At 33.6% G+C, this 22,434-nt stretch overlaps 1 protein-coding gene across 1 annotated transcript; it reads left to right on the forward strand.

Annotated features, from left to right (window-relative positions):
- The first annotated feature begins 11,984 nt into the window (after positions 1–11,984).
- Positions 11,985–16,358, forward strand: LOC110660587 (receptor protein kinase TMK1). Its single transcript, XM_021818932.2, has 2 exons — positions 11,985–14,826; positions 15,515–16,358. The coding sequence occupies exons 1-2, from the start codon at positions 12,417–12,419 to the stop codon at positions 16,021–16,023; spliced, it is 2,919 nt and encodes a 972-aa protein (XP_021674624.2). The 5' UTR covers positions 11,985–12,416; the 3' UTR covers positions 16,024–16,358.
- Positions 16,359–22,434: the final 6,076 nt, after the last annotated feature.

Here is a 22,434-nt window from a genome sequence, read left to right on the forward strand (position 1 = left end):
GAAAGTGCCATGTATGTTGCCGTGGTAATTTGGAGCAGCAAAGTGCGTGCGTTGGCGTGCGTGTGATGTGGTGTGGACTATGGATGGGGACGGGTAGTCACGGCTGAGTTCTTCGGCGCACCCGATCCTTCGGTAGTGACTTGAGTTCTACACGGGACCCCGATTTGGTTTATTAAGCGAAGTCCGGCAGAGTTCTTGGCACGCACAGTTGGAATTAAGAGAGTCAGATAGGATCAGCTCCAATATATTATGATTGATATTACTGGGTGTGTGAGTGTTCCAAATTACCTTTTTGCTATTATGATGTGAATTTATTGCTGATTTTGCATTTCACTCTACAGGGTGCATTAGTTTTAGATAGTTATAGAGATTATAGTTAAAATTAATATTTTACTCTCTGAGTCGAACGCTCACTCCTGTTCAATATTTTTTCAGGCTACAGGAGGATTTTATTGTGGTTAACCTGCTTTTCTCTTTTGCAGGATGTTTATCAATATTTGTGTAATTTTATTTACTCCTAGAATTTCCGCATGTGATAGAAATATTATTTGAATTGGGTCTGTAAACTAAATTGTTATTTTGGGCCTGTAAACATAATATTCTATGCATGATTGATGGATTGGATGAGGGAGCTGAGCTCCCATTTATTTTTATGATGATGAGTATGTGGAGGGTGAGCTGAGCTCCCCAATTGATGTTATATTTTGTTTACAGGTCGGGTGAGTCAAAAACTCCCCGTTGAAAGGTCCACTTTATGGCCGGACTCTGTCCGGTTGATTTCTTGATATTGGGCCCAAATGGGCCTTAGAGTTGGGTTAAGGAACAGTTAGGCTTACTACGGGCCTCAGGGGCTTTAGGCTGGCCCAGTTCCTAGTGCCGGTCCGGCCCATAGGTTGGGTCGTGACACTAGGGGTTACGAACCAATAACTTATAAACCCAGCATCTCTCCCGTGTTTTGCCGATGTGGGATTTGCTTAGGGTGTTACAGATGTCAAAATAGCTTTTCTCAATGGATACATTGAAGAAAACATTTTCATGGAACAACCTAGGGGTTTTTGAATCCCAAGATGGTTCTAAAGTGCGCAAGCTAAAGCAATCCATTTATGGGTTAAAACAAGCTTCGAGGAGTTGGAACATCCATTTTGATGAAGCCACTAAGTCATTTGGTTTTGTCAAAAATGAGGATGACCCATGTCTATATAAGAAGGTTAGTGATAGTCTTTCCTTGTTTTATATGTGGATAATATTCTGTTGATAGGTAATGACGCAGGTATGTTGACAACTATGAAGGTATGGTTGTCAAATACATTCTCCATGAAAGACTTAGGGGAGGCAACCTATAATCTTGGGATTGGCTTCTATAGAGATAGAGCGAAAAGAATAATTGATTTATTCCAAAGTCTATACTTGGAAAAGGTGTTAAAGAGGTTTAACATGTTTGATTACAAGAGAGGATTGTTACCAGTGAGACATGGTATCCACCTTTCTAAAGAGATGTCTCCAAAGACACCTGAAGAAAGAGATAAAATGGCCAAGATTCCATATGCTTCGGCTGTTGAAAGTTTGATGTATGCAATGTTGTGTACTAGGCCGGATATCGCATTTGATGTTATCGAATCCAGGTTTGGAATACTAGATAACTGTCAAGAACATCTTTAAGTACTTGAGAAGAACTAAAGATTTATTCTTGATTTATGGAGATGGTGACTTGCAATTGGATGGCTATATTGATTCTGATTTCCAATCAGATATTGATGATAGAAAGCCTACCTCTGGGTATGTGTTCATTTGTAATGGAGGTGCAGTCAGTTGGAAGAGTTCCAAACAGAGTACGACTGCAGATTCTACTACAGAGGCTAAGTATATTACTGCATCAGATGCTGCAAAGGAAGTTGTTTGGATATAAAAAATCCCGATCTCACTAGAAATCCAAACATATAAAAAGGCACTACCACATTATCAGAGAAATAGTTGGGCAAAGCGATATAACCGTGCAGAAAATAGCATCAGCTGAAAAATCTAGCTGATCCATTCACTAAGCCTTTGTCACAAGCTCAGTTAGACTAACATCTTCAGAAGATGGGTCTAAGGTATTGTAATGAATGGCTCTAGTGCTAGTGGGAGATTGTTAGTAGTATATCCTAGAGCATATCATTTAGTATATATCTTGTATATATTTTATTAATAAAAGGCATTTTCACTTTTCCGTTTACATAATATATTTATGTGTAATAGAAAAGGTCCATTGATATTTTATTAGAAATATTATTCTTAAGTTGTTAAAAATATGAGTGACAGTATTTCTAGCACAAAGTGTCATAAATAGGTTCACAATCCAGGATACTTCAAAATAAGGACATGACTTATCTAGAAAGATTGTAATCATGTTTGTTCCCAAGTTATTTATATGAGATGTAAATAAGATGGAATGGTGAGTCTCATGCCATATAACAAACATGATAGGCACTTATACATGATAAGTAGGTCGAACCAGTGACATTTATGACAAGCACATGGAGTTTACTCTTGTTAATGCATTGTCATAAATCATATCAGTGCATATAATCTTTATACCAGAGATAACATAATTATCTTGTATACAGGTGGTTTGAGTTTGATACTGCTTTCATACTTGTACTGTGTATGGGTATATGGGCATGTGTTGGCTCCTACAAGTTATATATGGAGGTAGGTGTTGATCAAGATGAAATCTGTTCCTTTAAGTAAATAGGGATAAAATCCTATGTTCATTTAATTGTTCTTGATGTTTCAAGTTCCTAGCCAGGACAAATAAATTTAATCAGAAAAGAGTTTCTGATGAGAAAATCTTTTAATCAAAAACTGAAATTAAAAGAGAACATAATATTCATAGCAAATGGGGTTTGACATAAACCATGACTCCAGCTCGAATTGGGATTTTGTAACAGAGAGATTCTAGTGCATGGTAACATATGATTATAGGTTCATTTAAGGTAAACCTTATTACTGATTGGGTGGCCATGGCATGCTATGCTAGGTGTTAACCATGGTATATGAGGTGCATAAAATAGTTTAGAGAAATCATTTATGGTAAGAAAGAGTTCTGATGATATTAAGAGTTGATATCATGTCTCATTGCCAATTAGTGATGAGCCTAGTAAGTCACACACATACATAAGTAATCACCAAATTAAATATGATTTAATTAATTAATTAAAGAGTTTAATTGATTAATTAAATAGGTTTGGTTTGCAATTAGATTGCAAAGTCCCTAGCATGGCTTGAAACCAAATCTAGGTTATTGGATGTATAATATAAATTAAATTTATATTTAAAGTGTTTAAATATGAATTTAATTAATGAGAAATATCAATGGACCTTTTCTATCACACATAAATATATTATGTAAATGGAAAAGTGGAAATGCCTTTTATTAATAAAAACATGTACAAGATACATACTAAATGATATGCTCTAGAGCATATTACTAACAATCTCCCACTAGCACTAGAGTCATTCATTATAATATCTTAGACCCATCTTCTCAAGATGTCGATCTAGCTGAGTCTGTGACATACGCTTAGTTTGATCAGCTGGATTTTCAGTTGATGCTATTTTTTGCATGGCTACATCGCCTCGTCCAACTATTTCTCTGATAATGTGGTAGCGCCTTTCTATGTGTTTGGATTTTTGGTGAGACCGGGGTTTCTTAGCCTGTATGACTGCTCCATTGTTGTCACAGTGAAATGGAACTGCTGACTCAATGGAAGGAACTACTAAAAGTTCTGTCATGAACTACTACAAGTTCCTTTGCAGCATCTGATGCAGCAATATACTCAGCCTCAGTAGTGGAATCTACAGTCATGCTCTGTTTGGAACTCTTCCAACTGACTGCACCTCCATTACAAATGAATACATACCTAGAGGTAGACTTTCTATCATCAATATCTGATTGGAAATCAGAATCAGTATAACCATCCAATTGCAAGTTTCCACCTCCATAGATCAAGAATAAATCCTTAGTTCTTCTTAAGTACTTAAGGATATTCTTGACAGCTATCCAGTGTTCCAAACCTGGATTAGATTGATACCTGCTAGTCAAACTAACAGCATATGTGATATCCAGTCTAGTACACAAAATTGCATACATTAAACTTTCAATAGCCAAAGCATATGGAATCTTGGCCATTTTATCTCTTTCTTCAGGTGTCTTTGGAGACATCTCTTTAGAAAGGTGGATAACATGTCTCACTGGCAACAATCCTCTCTTGGAATTAAGCATGTTAAACCTCTTTAACACCTTTTCCAAGTATAGACTTTGGGATAAACCAATTATTCTTTTCGCTCTATCTCTATAGATGTGAATCCCAAGAATATAGGTTGCCTCCCCTAAGTCTTTCATGGAGAATGTATTTGACAACCATACCTTTACAATTGTCAACATACCTGTGTCATTACCCATCAACAGTATGTCATCCACATATAAGACAAGAAAAGTGATAGCATTGTCACTAACCTTCTTATATACACATGGCTCATCCTCATTTTTGATAAAACCAAATGATTTAATGGCTTCATCAAAACAGATGTTCCAACTCCTCGAAGCTTGTTTCAACCCATAAATGGATCGCTTTAGCTTGCATACCTTGGAACCATCTTGGGATTCAAAACCCTTAGGTTGTTCCATGAAAATGTTTTCTTCAATGTATCCATTGAGAAAAGCTATTTTGACATCCAACTGTCAAATCTCATAATCATAGTATATAGCTATTACTAATAGAATCCTAATTGATTTAAGTATGGCAACAAGCGAGAAAGGCTCCTCATAGTCGATTCCTTGCCTTTGGCGAAACTCTTTCGCTACTAGCCTTGCCTTATAGGTCTCTACCTTTCCATCAGAACTAATTTTCTTCTTGAAAACTCATTTGTTTCCTATAGGTACAATACCTTCAGGTGGGTCAACAAGATCCCAAACTTGATTCTTATACATGGAATCAATCTCGAATTTCATAGCATCAATCCATTTTGAAGAGTCTATATCTAATATAGCTTCTTCATCGGTAAGTGGATCATCTCCATGATCTACTTCTTTATGATTAGACAACTCTTGTTCTTCTTCATGAAAGAAACCATATCTCACTGGTGGGTGAGATACCCTGGTTGTTCTACGAGGAATAGTTGTAGATGTTTCATCAATGGGTGTACGTTGACTAGATTGATCTATATCCATCTGATCTGTTGGTTGGTCAAAATTCTCCAAATCTAACTCTATTTGCCTTCCTTTACCTCCTTCTTGATCAAATTATTATTCAAGAAATGTGGCATCTCTACTTACCACAACCATTTGTGAAGTAGGCAAATAAAAATAATATCCAAAACTATCTTTTGGATATCCAACAAATCGACCCTTTTCTGATCTGGTTTCCAATTTATTAGTGTTCAGCTTTTTTATATAAGCTAGACAACCTCAAATCTTAACATGCTTAAGACTTGATTTTCTTCCATGCCATATCTCATAAGGTGTGGAAGAAACTGATTTTGATGGAATCCTATTCAGAATATACAAAGCTGATTCTAATGCAAATCTCTAAAAGGAGATTGACATATTAGTATAGCTCATCATATTACGTACCATATCCAATAGGGTACGATTTTTCCTTTCAGATACACCATTCAGTTGTGGTGTTCCTAGAGGAGTCAGCTGGGAAACAATATCGTGCTCTTTCAAGTATTCATCAAATTCAGTACTCAAATATTCACCTCCACGATCTGATCGAAGAGCTTTAATACTCTTTCTTGTTTGATTTTCACATTCTCTATGAAAGACTTAGAGGAGGCAACCTATATTCTTGGGATTCGCATTTATAGAGATAGAGCAAAAAGAATATTTGGTTTATCCCAAAGTCTATACTTGGAAAAGGTGTTAAAGAGGTTTAACATACTTGATTCCAAGAGAGGATTGTTACCGGTGAGACATAGTATCCACCTTTCTAAAGAGATGTCTCCAAAGACACCTAAAGAAAGAGATAAAATGGCCAAGATTCCATATGCTTCGGCTTTTGAAAGTTTAATGTATGCAATGTTGTGTACTAGGCCAGATATCGCATATACTGTTAGTTTAACTAACCGGTATCAATCCAATCAAGGTTTGGAACACTGGATAGCTGTCAAGAATATCCTTAAGTACTTGAGAAGAACTAAAGATTTATTCTTGATTTATGGAGGTAAAGACTTACAATTAGATGGTTATACTGATTCTGATTTCCAATCAGATATCGATGATAGAAAGTCTACCTCTGGATATGTGTTCATTTGTAATGGAGGTGCAGTCAATTGGAAGAGTTCCAAATAGAGTACGATTGCAGATTCCACTACTGAGGCTGAGTATATTGCTGCATCAGATGCTGCAAAGGAAGTTGTTTGGATAAAGAAGTTCGTGACAGAACTTGCAGTAGTTCCTTCCATTGAGTCAGCAGTTTCACTTCACTATGACAACAATGGAGCAGTCATACAAGCTAAGGAACCCCGGTCTCACAAAAAATCCAAACACATAGAAAAGCGCTACCACATTATCAGAGAAATAGTTGGACGAGGCGATGTAGCCATGCAGAAAATTGCATCAGCTGAAAATCCAGCTGATTCATTCACTAAGCCCATGTCACAGACTCAGCTAGACCGACATCTTGAGAAGATGGGTCTAAGATATTGTAATGAATGGCTCTAGTGCAAGTGGGAGATTGTCAGTAGTATGCCCTAGAGCATATCATTTAGTACGTATCTTGTACATGTTTTATTAATAAAAGGTATTTTCACTTTTCCGTTTACATATTATATTTATGTGTAATAGAAAAAGTCCATTGATATTTTGTTAGAAATTCTATTCTTAAGTTGTTAAGAATATGAGTGACAGTATTTCTAGCACAAAGTATCATAAATAGGTTCACAATCGAGGATACTTCACAATAAGGACATGACTTATCCAAAAAGATTTTATTCATGTTTGTTCCCAAGTTATTTATATGAGATATAAATAAGATGGAATGGTGAGTCTCATGCTATATAACAAATATGATAGGCAATTATACATGATAAATAGGCCGAACCAGTGACATTTATGATAAGCACATGGAGTTTACTCTTGTCAATGCATTGTCATAAATCATATCAGTGCATATAATCATTAGACCTGAGATAGCACAGTTATCTTGTATATAAGTGGTTTGAGTTTAATACTACTTTCATACTTGTACTATGTATGGGTATATGGGCATGTGTTAGCTCCTACTAGTTATATATGGAGGTAGGTGTTGATCAAGATGGAATCTGTTCCTCTAAGTAAATAGAGATAAAATCCTATGTTCATTTAATTATTCTTGATGTTTCAAGTTCCTAGCCAGGACAGATAGATTTAATCAGAAAAGAGTTTCTGATGAGAAAAATCTTTTAATCAAGAACTGAAATTAAAAGAGAACATAATATTCATAGCAAATGGGGTTTGACATAAATCATGACTCCAGCTCAAATTGGGATTTTGTAACAGAGAGATTCTAGTGCATGGTAACATATAATTGTAGGTTCATTTAAGGTAAACCTTATTACTGATTGGGTGGCGATGGCATGCTATGCTAGGTGTTAACCATGGTCTATGAGGTGCATAAAATGATTTAGAGAAATCATTTATGGTAAGAAAGAGTTCTTATGATATTAAGAGTTGATATCATGTCTCATTGCCAATTAGTGATGAGCCTAGTAAGTCACACACATACACAAGTAATCACCAAATTAAATATTACTTAATTAATTAATTAGAGAGTTTAGTTGATTAATTAAATAGGTTTGGTTTGCAATTAGATTGCAAAATCCCTAGCATGACTTGAAACCAAATCTAGATTATTGGATGTATAGTATAAGTTAAATTTATATTTAAAGTGTTTAAATATGAATTTAATTAATGAGAAATTAATTAATAAAGATTAATTAATTAATCTATATTTGATATAAATTAATTAGAAGAAGAGAAATAATTATTTTAGATTGAGAACTCAAAATTAAGACACAGGGGCATTTTGGTCATTTCACAGGGTGACATGTGGCACCATAAGCTTGCCAAATGTCTTTTAATCATGTAAGATGATCAAAGTCAAGATTAAATATAGGTTTGACACTTGACACAATGTGATTGTGTCAATTAAACCTAGAGCCAATCAGAAGGTGACATGTGGCAAGGGTTTTAAGTGATGACCTAGCTATATAAGTTTTGTTATGAAAAGAAAAACATAACAAGCTACTGCCTTTCTCTTTGTGCCGCCACCTTAGAGACCTCTCCCTTCTCTTTCTTCATCTCTCATCAATTCAAAGAGATTAGCAAACAATCTCTTGAATTAAAAATACTAGAAATTATTTATAGTGTTTTGTTTATATCTCTAATCTCTCAAAATGCAAAAGTTAATTTTTTAATTCATAAAAAAAGCTTTAGAAGCTGGTCAAGGGCTGCCACAGGTGATCTTGGTATGGACAAGCTAGAGGGACAACATCTGGTGTCCTAAAGACGCATCCCAAAGGTGCCAAACACACTGCAGTGTATCAAGAGGTTAGTGCACTTGTTTTGATATAATCTAGGATTCTTAAAATTAATCTGATTAATTCTAAAATCTTAAATGGCAAATGTAGATCCAAAAATATATTAAAAGAGTTTTAATATGTTGTTTATCATTGAAATCAAATAGATAAAAATGAATCTTGCATGATGCATGTGACCCTAGATGAAAAATTTTGAATTTCAATGATTTAAACTTGTATTTTTCATGCTTCCGCTCCTTTCAATTGGTATCAGAGCCTGAACCTTGAACCCTGAACCCTAAACCCTAAATTCTTAAACCCTAAACCCTAAATCCTAAAATCCTAAAACCCTAAACCCTAAAATCCTAAAACCCTAAACCCTAAATCCTAAATCCTAAAACCCTAAACCCTAAATGCTAAAACCCTAAACCTAAAATCCTAAAACCCTAAAATCCTAAAACCCTAAAATCCTAAAACCCTAAACCCTAAAACCCTAAACCCTAAACCCTAAACCCTAAAACCCTAAAACCCTAAAACCCTAAACCCTAAACCCTAAAACCCTAAAACCCTAAACCCTAAAACCCTAAACCCTAAACCCTAAAACCCTAAAACCCTAAACCCTAAAACCCTAAACCCTAAAACCCTAAAACCCTAAACCCTAAAACCCTAAACCCTAAACCCTAAAACCCTAAACCCTAAAACCCTAAACCCTAAACCCTAAACCCTAAAACCCTCCTAAAACCCTAAACCCTAAACCCTAAACCCTAAAAGCGGACAATATCACTAGTGGGCCGGGCCATTACATTTGTGGTATCAGAGCTGCTCCGCGTGCAACCTTGAACGATGGTGGGGCAAACCTCAGCGAGGACGCTGAGTCCCATAAGGGGGGTGGATTGTAACACCCTAGGCATATCCCACATCGACACAACACGGGAGAGATGCTGGGTTTATAAGTTGATGGTTCGTAACCCCTAGTGACGCGTTTTAAAACCGTGAGGGCTTCGGCCTAGAGCGGACAATATCACTAGTGGGCCGGGCCATTACATTAATAGAATTAGGGACTACAGATTGCAGTACTGCCCACATGAATAATCATTGATAGACAATATATGTCTGCGATAGTTGTTCTACTGGCTTTATGCCTACCCATTGGCCAGAGTGCCTATTATCATTACTAGCTTTATGCCTGCCTGCTGGCCTAGTGCCTGACATGACCGTGGTATACTTGATAGATATACGGATATCTAACTAGTATACTTCGGTGTATTCAGTCTTTATAGTCTGTCATAGGTTACTTGGGTAATACACTTTAAATTTAAATAAGTACATAAAGAGAGTACTAATATGAGTATAATAAGATTGAATATGTAATATATGAATAAAAAGATCCCGATAAATTGTTTACTCCCAAAGTTTCATAAATATGTAATTACTTAAAAAATTTAGTAAAATTTTATATTGAATAATTATTTCAATTATTAGTTTTGTTTTCAATTATTGCACCACTAAACAGAAATATTTAGCGCGATGGAGTGTTTCCTCGTATAGGTACAGGAGACCACCACCAGCAGCAGCAATAGCAGTAGAGCGCAGATATAGAGTGATCCGACCTGCTAGAGTGTCTGTCACCTCATCAGTCATTTCAGTAGAGCTCATGTATATATATATATATGTTAGATGTTGCATTTTGATTATTGTACATAAGTAAATATTGTAAATTATTTTGGGACATGTAATTAAATTTTTAGATTGTATTTAATTTGTACATTATTGTATGTAAATATTATATCGATGAAGTGAAATTTATTTCTTGAAATTTGATGTAAGCAATGGAAAATGATATGATGAATGGATATATGAAATGGATATAAATTATTTTTAACAGGTAAATAAGGAAACCCGCCATACACCAATAAAACAGAGTAAACTCTGTCTGGGTCTCTATGAAAATGAAATGGGATAAAAAAAATTTCTACACGTAAGATAATATAATTAAATAGATATTAAATTAATATTGTACATGATAAGACATGATAGGGTACTCCGATACCGAATGTAGCACACTTTACTTGACTATATTGTAGATGGGTGAGGGATGTTATATTAACCCACTAATTAATCAATCAATTAACAATAATTAAGACAAAGAAAAACTAAACACACCAAACTTTAAGGCAAAAAGAAGCATTCAAACACCACCATCTTTATCTACTCCCTTTTCCTTCTCAACCTGACAAACCCCACTTTCAATTTTTATGTGAAAGGTGGAAAACATAGTTACGGGGGAGTTCAATCACCATGGATAGATTGGTGAAGCTAGACATGAAGGAAGTGGAAATAGCGTTCAAGAGAGGCCAAAAAGGCAAAACTTTTAGGCTAACCAACCTCATGCACACCATGTTTGTTGTAGGTTTCTTGATCACTACAAATTCATTTATTTTCTCTTTTATTCAGGCCTTCCCTATAATTCCACCCTTTTCCTCTTCACTTACACTCTTCTCCTCTCTTAATCTCCTAATCGACCGACTGTCTGTGCTCCTCCTAACATCATCATCGTTAAATCAGCCAAGCTGCCCATCGATAAGGCCATGTGGAAAATCTCTGCCGCTTGTTTTCAAGACCCACACCGCATATTTTTACAGATGCCAACATACCCATCTCAATTGTAGGTCCCCAAGTTGCTGAATATCTAATCTCTAATCACGCCCAATACAGCAATAAACAGGGAAAATGATATGAAAGAAAATAATATCAAAATATTTATAACATACACAAAAATAATTTTAATATAATTAAATGATAAAAAATAATTTATATAATTAATTTTAATTATTTTTAGAGATTTAATTATTATTGTTATTTATTATTATTATTATATATATTTTAATTAATTATATATAATTTTTATAATAAATATTTTAAAAAATTTTATTTTTTAATCGTTAAATTATACTAAAGGTGATAACATGTAAAGTATCTGATGATTTTTTTTATGGTAAGATAAAATTTATAAAAATTAAAAAACTTGATGGTTAATTGATTAGTATGATAAGATTCATGGTAAGAAATCTTGGATACTAGCCTGATACGCGGGCAGCGTATCTAGCATTTTCCTTGCCAAAAATCTGACATATTTGGCTGGAGAATTTTTATGATCCCAAACCCAATCCAAAACTTCCAACGCCAACAGCGGGTCTTCCTAAATATGCTTCTAACAAATCCTCGCGGACCCACAAGCTTTATTTCATTTTTTGCCAACAACTTTATTTCTTTTAATTATAAATTTACCACTAACAATTTCTTTTTCTTTTGTGAAAATATTAGGGAGTTTAAAAATAAATTTATTTTGTTAATAACAAATAAAAGGATAATTTTTAATTAAAAAATAATTTAGTAAATTAAAAATAAAATAATTATAAAATATACCAAAATATTTGTCCAAACTCAGCTTGAGCCAAAGGATGCTATTGTCGGTTCACGCTCCCCTGGAAAATTAAATGAAAGCAAAATGGAAAGCGAACACAATGGATCACTGCAAGATAGAAAAAGAAACGGATTGAAAGAGAGAGAGAGAGAGAGAGAGAGAGAGAGACAGACAGACAGACAGACAGCAATGGTAGAATACTCAACCTTTTAGGATTTGTCTTCGTTTCCTCTTAGAGATTGATAAAAGTATTAATCTCCGTGTACCTGTTCTTATGTTAGCTTTCTGGGTATTCTCCATTTCCCTTCAAAATCACCTAGTTTCATTGTCCATTTCAACAAATACCATTTCACTCTTTAGTTGTTGACATGTGAAAGTCTTAGTTTTGTGTGGGATTTCGAGGTACATTGAAGTTCTTTTTTCTTCTTTTTCTGGATTTTAGTTCTTCCAAGTTATGGCTATGGGGGACGACAACATCAAGCTTTGCACTATCTTCTTCTTGTTTTTTGTCAAATTGTCTTACAGTGTTACAGATCCCAATGACCTTAAGGTACTGATGGCTTTCAAGAATGGATTGGATAATCCTGAGCTTCTTAAATGGCCGGCTAACGGTAATGATCCATGTGGTCCTCCTTCATGGCCTCATGTGTTCTGTTCTAATGGTCGAATCACTCAGATTCAGGTGCAAAAATTGGATCTTAAGGGATCACTCCCTCAAAACTTCAACCAGCTTTCAAAGCTCTATAATATAGGCCTCCAAAACAACCACTTCAATGGCCATCTGCCCACCTTTAAAGGATTATCTGAATTGCAATTTGCATTTTTGGATTTCAATGAATTTGATACAATCCCATCAGATTTCTTTGATGGGCTCAGTAGTATACGTGTTTTGGCGTTGGATGAAAATCCTTTCAATCAGAGTACCGGATGGTCTCTTCCGAGTGAGTTGGCGAATTCTGTTCAATTGACAAATCTTTCTTGTTCAGGATGCAATTTAGTTGGTCCACTGCCGGATTTTCTGGGCAATTTGTTGTCTCTAAATGCTTTAAGACTTTCATATAATAGACTATCAGGTCAAATTCCAGCGAGTTTTGGGCAATCTTTGATGACGGTTTTGTGGTTGAATAATCAAGAAAGAAATGGCATGAGTGGTTCAATCGATGTGATTGCAAAAATGACATCGTTGAGGCAGCTATGGCTTCAAGGAAATTCGTTCACTGGAACAATCCCGGAGAATATTGGAGGTCTTTCATTGTTGAAAGACCTTAATCTTAATGGAAATCAACTTGTTGGTTTTGTTCCTCAGGGCTTGGCTGATATGGTGCTGGATAATTTGGACTTGAACAATAATCATCTAATGGGTCCAATACCAACGTTTAAGGCTGGTAAGATTTCCTATGATTCCAACTCTTTTTGCCACTCCAAACCTGGTGTTTTATGTGCCCCTCAAGTTAATGCACTTCTGGATTTTCTTGGTGGGTTGGATTATCCATTAAGTCTGGTTTCTCAATGGTCTGGTAATGATCCCTGTCAAGGGCCATGGTTGGGATTGAATTGTGATTTAAAGTCAAAGGTCTATGTTATAAATTTGCCTAGACATAATCTTACTGGTACTCTTAGTCCTTCCATTGCAAAATTAGATTCACTGGTTCAAATTAATCTCGGAAAAAACCATATCAATGGTACAATTCCTAGCAACTGGACCAAGTTGAACTCTTTGAAATTGTTAGATGTTAGTGGAAACAATCTTATTCCTCCTTTACCCAAATTTCAGAAAAGTGTGAAGCTCATTATCGTTGGAAATCCACTTTTAGTTAGTAATCAGAGTCAGCAAACCCCTTCCCCTACTAGTAGTCCACCCTTTGGGATTTCACTTCCTCCATCAAACAACCGATCTGGTAGCGCACAACCATCAGCATCCACTACTCCACCTCCTCCAACCAAGAGCTCAAACACTAATTCATCTGGTTTCATCCTGTCTTCATACCAATCCAACAATTCCAAAAGAACAAAACTACTAATTGCAGGTGGAATTACAGCTGGTTCATTATTGGTTCTTGTGGTGATAGCTTTGTCCATATATTACCTCTTCAAGAAGAGAAAAGAAACCTCAGAGCTTCCTAGTTCCATTGTGGTTCACCCTAGAGATCCATCTGATCCAGAAAATATAATTAAGATTGCAGTTTCAAACAACACCATTGAGAGCCTATCCACGCAAACTGCCACTAGTTCTGGAAGTAATGCTACCAGTGTGGTGGAGAATTCTCGTGTACTTGAGGCTGGAAACCTGATCATATCTGTTCAAGTTCTTCGCAAGGTGACCAAAGGCTTTGCACCAGAAAATAAGCTTGGGCATGGTGGGTTTGGCACTGTCTACAAGGGTGAATTGGAAGACGGAACAAAAATAGCTGTTAAGAGAATGGAAGCTGGGGTTATAGGCAGTAAAGCTTTGGATGAATTTCAGGCTGAAATTGCTGTTCTTTCAAAGGTCCGGCACCGACATCTGGTTTCTCTGTTGGGGTACTCTATTGAAGGCAATGAAAGGCTTCTTGTCTATGAGTATATGTCTCAGGGTGCCCTAAGCAGACATCTTTTCCAATGGAAAATCCTGAATTTGGAGCCTCTGTCTTGGACAAGAAGGCTGAGCATTGCACTTGATGTAGCCAGAGGGGTGGAGTATCTTCATAGTATGACTCGGGAAACCTTTATTCACCGAGATCTCAAATCTTCCAACATTCTTCTAGATGATGATTTTCATGCCAAGGTTTCAGATTTTGGATTGGTGAAACTTGCTCCGAATGGAGAGAAGTCAGTAGTGACTAGGCTTGCCGGAACATTTGGATACCTTGCACCTGAATATGCTGGTATGAGTTCCTCTCCCCTTTGCATCAGATATAATAATTTTTACTAAGAATTAGAAAAATGGCAATAACTGCAAGGGATATTGTTTTAGTGTTATTTTTATTATCTCTCAATTGTATCAGATTTGGCTGAGCAGATATAAATTTTTATTTAATATCTGTAACAAATTGCACAAAACTGCTTCCTTTGTTTCCCTTTTTCTTTTTCTTTATTTTTTCCCCATTTGGCTGAAAACCTTGATTTGTGAACTGCTAATTTTGGATTGCTGTCTTCAATCCAACATCTTCAAGTCAGAATCATTGTTAAAATGACACAAGGAAGAGGAATATCATTTGCAGAATAATGCTTGTTAAGAATTTGCATTTGAAGATCCTTCATGGAACACATTAATTTGTATGGCATGGTTAACCCTTTTCTCAGTTCTGCAATTGCTAAAGTATTGTTTGTTGTCTGAAAATCATTCTTATTACAATCTTTTTTCTTTTGAATAATTGAAAATTTTGATAATTATGTGTTCATTTATGATGAAGAATTGGTTATATGTTAAAAATTGGGTTGAGTGGGGGTGGTGGCGCTTGGGGTGTGGGGATTGTTGCAGGCTTCAACATGATTCCAATGTTTTAAATTGTTAACATGTGTAATCCTGTTACTTTCATGCATCTAAAATCCCTTATTTTTTGTGGTTTGCAGTAATGGGGAAGATTACAACTAAATCTGATGTGTTCAGCTACGGAGTGGTCTTGATGGAACTTCTGACTGGGTTAATGGCCCTTGATGAGGAACGCTCTGAGGAAAGTCGATACTTGGCAGAATGGTTTTGGCGAATCAAGTCAAGCCAAGAGAAGCTTATGGCTTCCATTGACCCATCAATTGAACCAAATGAAGAGACTCATGAAAGCATCTCCATTGTTGCTGAACTGGCTGGACATTGCACTGCAAGAGAACCAAGCCATCGGCCTGATATGGGACATGCGGTGAGTTTGCTGGCACCCCTCGTTGAGAAGTGGAAACCAATTAAAGATGAATCAGAGGATTTTAGTGGCATTGACTACAGTCTACCACTTCCTCAAATGCTAAAGTTTTGGCAGGATGCAGAAAGCACCGGAGTGAGCTATACTAGTTTCGGTGATAGCAAGGGAAGTATTCCAGCTAGACCGACTGGGTTTGCTGAGTCCTTCACATCTTCTGATGGTCGATAGTGAAGGTAAGATCCAAGCATCGAATGATGGCAATAAGTTTTTCAACTAGTTGGTGTCAGTAGCCCTGTTTTCCACACAGCATCAAGCATCTCCTTTATTTATTGCATCCAGTGAATACAAGGTCATCGAAATCAAGCACTCAGAAATTTTTGGGATTGTTTATTAAGCAGTGACAACTCTATTCGAGATGTACATGAACTGTTGATTTCCATTTTCCATGCATTATTCCTGGATAGCTGGTTGTCTATGTCTTTCTTTTTTTTTTTTTCATATCCTGCTGCTTGTAAAGAAATATTGTTATATTGAACTAAGTTGACTCATTTGGTGTGTTGTTATCTCTCCTGGTTATTTCTGATTATTGACAACAATAATAATATGTTTAGGGAATTATAGGACTCGTAGAAGATGTGATATGTTTGCAATTTGCAGAACCGTCTTGGGCCACCTGCATAATGACAGCATATTTGTTTATCAGGATATTGGAGGATCTCAAGTTGTGAATTACCAATTTTTGTGCAGTAATTGAGGTTGTCAGGGGCTGAGCTGAAATAAAAATATAATTTTTTTCTTCTATTAGGCGTTGAAGAGTTCGTCTGGTGGACGTGTCGTCTGGCCACAGCCTCTCCACTGTAGTACGAGTGCTTTTCTGCTTTATTTTTCAACAGGCATGTATTATCAGTAATTATTGCATCACATGGTAGGACTCCTACTGCAAAAGATGTTTAGGTGGAGCATTTGTCTTTATGCTTGTATTCAAATTTTAGATCAAAAAAGAAATGGTGAGATTACATTTTTTTAAGCGGGAGTGGAATAACTTCTTACCTTTTTTTTTTTTAACCTTTTCTAGGCTGGACGACAGAAAGGATTAAAATAATAAGTGATTGTTTTTTTGCGTACCTACTAAAGTTTAAGACACAGTGCGAAGAATAATTTGTATATAAAATAAAATATTTTTATTATTTAATTATAATATTTATTTTGTTAAGTAATAGAATTATTAAATTTTATATTAATAATATATATTTTTTCGACATTTCAATCACAATTTTAAACCAAATTTAATGTCAAAGTTAATCATATAACATATTCAATAAAATATTTCTATCCTAAAAATTAATGGAGTTTCATTTTTAAAGTAAATGAGTGATTTTACTTGAGAGTTATACCCATTATTTATTATTTTATTTTAAGTAATATAATTTAATATTTTTATATTTATATTTTTTTCAAGCTGGACGAGAGAAAAAAAAATAAAATAATAGCTAATTGTTTTTTCCATCTAAGTGCAGCATACCGACCAAAGTTTGAGAATAATAGTGCGAAAAATAATTTGTATATAAAATAAAATATTTTTATTATTTAATTATAATATATATTTATACTATACATGTATAATAATAAAATTATTAAAACCTATATTAACAATATATATTTTTTTACATTTCAATCACAATTTTAAACCAAATCCAATGTCAAAGTTAATCATATACATATTAAATAAAATATTTCGGTCCTAAAAATTAATGGAGTTTCATTTTTAAAGTAAATGGGTGATTTACTTGTGAGTTACACGAATGATTTAGTATTTTATTTTAAGTAATATAATTTATTTTTTTTATATTTATATTTTTAATATTGTATTATAAAATTCTGTTAATGATATTTTTTTTATAACAACCGTGAAAGAAATATATATGTAATGATCCGAATTAAAAAAATATATATACATATATATATATTAAAAATGTTATTAATGTTAATATAATTTTAATATTATTTTATTAGTTTACAATTTTATACTACATTTTTATTTACATATAATTTTTGTAAAGATTTATTTAAATATAGTGTTTTCTTAATTAAATTAAGGTAAAGTTATTATTATTATTATTATTACATAAAATTTAATTTAAATGAGTTAAAATAGAATTGGATCTAATTGAAAAGAAATGATTAGATTTAATTGAAGAATCTAAGAAAGTTGAGGTCTTAAAATGAAATTAAAAGAAAAAAAAATCCGAAAATTTTAAACACCCAGCTACCTTACCTCCCTCCTCCTGCCCCCCCACCCTTCATCTCTCCCCCTCCCTTGCGTTTCTTTAGTCTGGCCAGCAAACCATCCGTGTCAACAAGACTCCAGGCGATCCTAGCAATGTCTGACGTCCTCTAGCAACCCTGAGCAACGGCCAACACCGCAAAAAGAGAGGAGGGAGAGGGAAGAAAGAGCGCGCAAGCAACATTTTTCCCGACACGATTTCAACTTCATCCGGACTCCAGTCCAAACGATTCTAATGGCGTTAGAAACCTCATCCCATGGACTTTCTTTGGGGGACAAACCTCACTCAAAATGATGGCTGGACGAGGGAGAAATTTGAAAAAGAAGTTTTGGATTTTCATGGCTTTTCGACTATATTTCAGCCACGCGGCGCTAGTTTGGACGATCTTACCTAGAAATTGTGATCTACACTCCACTATTTTTCATTTGACACTAACCACGCCTTGATCAAAGGTCAAATAGAGAAGACGTTCTAAACTAAATCAGCCGATATTGGATAATCGGGAAGGATTTTGGACGAACCGTCTTTGAATCTATGGCCAATGGTCTTCAAGCATTCTGGAAGTATACTCGGATCGGCAATAGCTCACCGACGCTCGAAATCAAGTTTTCGCTCAATCTGATTATCCAACTATCTAATTTGAAACTAGTCATGATTACAGTCAATTTCAGCATTTTCAAATATGCGTTCTAAATAACATAATTTGTAAAGATAAACTCGAACTTAACTTGTATAACTTTTATCTAACTTTAGGCTAGCTAATTAATTAATTAAATATTTCTAACTTTGTAAAATTAAGTAAAAAATTTAATTAATACAATGACGATGAAAATGACCTCCAAGAATATTTTTATAATTTTTAGAGCAATGTAAATAATTAATTGGACAGTAAAAAAGTTAAGAATTTAAACTAAAAATTGAACAATTGGATATATTTTAGGGTTCTTGTAACCCTCGGATGGGCATGTGAATATGAATTGTGGACCTAAGGCCATTTGTGTTACTATTGTTTCATTATTTCTATGTTTTCTTGCAAAGGGTTAGGGCTAGTTATAAAAGAAATTCTACTGAAATTTGGGTACAACCCTAGGCTTGATTTTTATTTTTGTAATTTAAATAAATTATTTTAGTCAATCAATTAATAGAGGTCAGCGTATTTATATTGATGATCGAAGCCGACCATCTTCTCCTTTCAGTCTGACCAGCTGCAATCAGGTCATCATCTTTGTGAGTTGGATATTGATTTTTTTTAATTTCAATGTTATTTGTATTTTAAAATTGCTTATGCATTTTATAAATATATTTGCATAATTAGTTAAAAAAATAGGAATATTCATTTTTATTGTGTAATTGATTCTTATTAATTATTTTTATTTGTCACTGTGAGGATAATTTGAAGCTATATGGGAACACTCCGAATGAATCATGTCGGAATGTGTTTTGCAGTTGCGAGACAATTCACATCGAAGTGGAAAGGTGAGGAGTCGCTACTCTAATGTTTGCGGAAAAAATAAAGAAAACCTTTTATTTTATTTTCAAAATTTTAGTTTAAAGAAAATTATCCACTTTTGTTCCAAAGATTCAAGGTTCGGGGTCCTTATATATGTGGAAAATGTGTTATGCACCCCATATAGTCTCAAAATAGTAGACAGATTTAAGGATGTGCTCAAATAAATTAATATCAATGATTTGAAATGGAGATTAATTTACAATGTTTGTTCTTTATTTTGATCGAAAAGGTAGGAACTCTTGAATGTCTCACTCTTAGGGTAAGTCAAATATACAAGTAAGTGAAAATATCCTAAAAATGAATTGTGACTATATTTTTATTTTTGAAAATTTTTATTTTAAAGGAAGCTTCTAAATTTGACAGATAATTTGATTTTTTTTAAAAAAATAAAATTTATTTGAAAATTAAATTTGGCTTGAAAATAAAATTCTAATTGAAAATTAAATTGTACTTTTGAAAATTAAATTTGTTAAAATAAAATCTTGTTTGGGATGAAATTAACTTGAAAAATTAAAATTTGACTTGTAAATGTTTGAAATGGACAATGAAATTTAAAATAGATTTTTATTTTTAAGAGTTTTTTTTATTATTTTTATTTTTATTTTCATATATTTTTTAAATCACACTATTAAAAATAGAAGCTAACTGAATTTTTATTTTTATTTTAAAATGTATCAGTCATTTCATTAAATACAAATCTTGTTAAAAGGAATCAAGTATATATGTGATGTAAATGATACCTATTTAACATTTTATTAATTTCCTCCATTTCCATGATTAAAACTTTAATACCGAGAAAGGTATCATTTCCTAGGGATTCCAATATATCGTGAAAACTTTCAACTCTCCATTATTAATCACATGTGTTACGTGTGTAGCGCGCCTAATTATATATGAATGCAACTTATGAATTGAACACATATATTACTTACAAGTTGATCGAGAGATTTAGCGAGATGCTCCCAAAAGCTGGATTTTCCAAAATTTGTTGCTCTCGACCAATTAAATAATTTTCATACGAGAATAATATTACGTTTAAATTTATTATTATCTTTAGAATAGTTTAAGAGAAATTAATCTAATTAACTTGGTTTATTGGGTATAAGACGAAATCATCATTACACCCAACAAACCATTAATTATTATTTCTTTAAGTTTGAGATGCAATTATCATCGAACTCAAGATCTTAATTTTTGTCATTTTGTGAGATTTAAGATGAAATTATCATTAAATTTTCTAAATATTTTATTATTTTATTTGATGTATAGAGCTTTAAGATGGAATTATCATTAAACTCCAAAACATTGATTATTATCTGTTTTATAAGATTTAAGATAAAATTATTATTAAACCTTCAAAGATTTTATATGCTTTATTTCAAGTTTGTAGCATTTAAGATGAAATTATCATTAAATCCTAATAATACTTGAAATTTTTAAATCCTAAGGTCTAAGATGCAATTATCATTAGACCTGGAATAATTAATTTCAAATTTTGTAATTAAAAAGGTATAAGATAAGATTATCATTAGACCTCTAATTATTTTAACTTGTATTGTAGTGCATTTTATGGGGTTTATGGTTATACTTATATTTAGGTGAAGGTGATGAAACTAATCAACCCAACAAATTTTAATTAACGATTGATTTCTTTTTTCTTAAATATGTTTAAGGTGAAATTACCATCAAACACTAATTAGGGGGTCCATGATGAAATTATCAATAAACCCAAAAATTTAATTAATTTATTTCCATGGAACTTTAATAGGACTTAAGAAGAACATTCCATTAAGACAAAAAATTAGATTAATTATTTTATTTTAATAGGTTTAAGGTGACCTTACCATTAAACATTAAGCATTAATTATAAAATTTTATTTAAATAGGATTTTAGGTGAAATTACCATTAAACATCAAAACTTTAATTTAAATTTTTTATTTTAGAGTTTATAATGAAATTGTCAATAAGTGAGGTCTAAGATGCAATTATTATTAGACCCCTAAAAATATTTTATTGGTTATTGTTGTTATTATCATCATGAATATAATCCAAGGTTTAATCAACTTGAATATCCTTGTCTTCCATGCTATCAATATCATCCCATTTTAAAGGATTAAGCATATACATACACATCATACACATATTTAGACATTGAAATAAATAACGGAAAATCATTTCGTCTATTAATGCTTTCAAAATTCATGATGGGAATTAATATACTGAGATTATCATATTTTAAAGTACCCAACTAGGAATCTCCATCTCCTATGCACATCATCCCCAACATCATATATCCAAACACACTAAATGGTACCATCCATTATTTATCAATGAATTTTGGTATAAGGGTCCCATTCATACAATCATCCTCCCATGAAATCAATCTAAAACATCACCCTTCATAAAAACCGAATGAAATGCAATGTCAAAATTTAACCTCACAACTAGCATGTATTGATCCATGTTATTATCAAACAATATAACAGGGAGAAGTGAAGAACAGAGTTATATAGTTTAAATCACTACACAATGACAGATTAACTATGTCAAAAACCAAATAGATATAAATCAATTTGCAAATCGAATGGAGAATAATAAATTAATTAGCGTTCAATTATTAACAGAAAGCAAAACGAAATCATTTCCCACAATACAATTTTACATGGAATAGATTGAATTTTCACCTCAGACTCTAACAAATGAAAATGCTGAAAGAGGATAATGAAATGAGAAGAAGACACAAGGTGAATCTTCATAGATGGCTTCAACGTGATTGGTTGATGATGGATGAACTGCTGAAGATGTGGAGGGCACTGCTGGCGTGAAAGAAACTGCCTAAAGGA

The sequence above is a fragment of the Hevea brasiliensis genome, chromosome 6 (genome assembly GCF_030052815.1).
Source record: "Hevea brasiliensis isolate MT/VB/25A 57/8 chromosome 6, ASM3005281v1, whole genome shotgun sequence".
Lineage (NCBI taxonomy): Eukaryota > Viridiplantae > Streptophyta > Magnoliopsida > Malpighiales > Euphorbiaceae > Hevea > Hevea brasiliensis.

Excerpts from the sequence above, each read along its gene's own strand:
- LOC110660587 (XM_021818932.2), top strand. The coding sequence starts at position 12,417 with ATGGCTATGGGGGACGACAACATCAAGCTTTGCACTATCTTCTTCTTG. Across the intron at positions 14,827-15,514 it reads CCTTGCACCTGAATATGCTG|TAATGGGGAAGATTACAACT; the intron begins GTATGAGTTCCT and ends TGTGGTTTGCAG.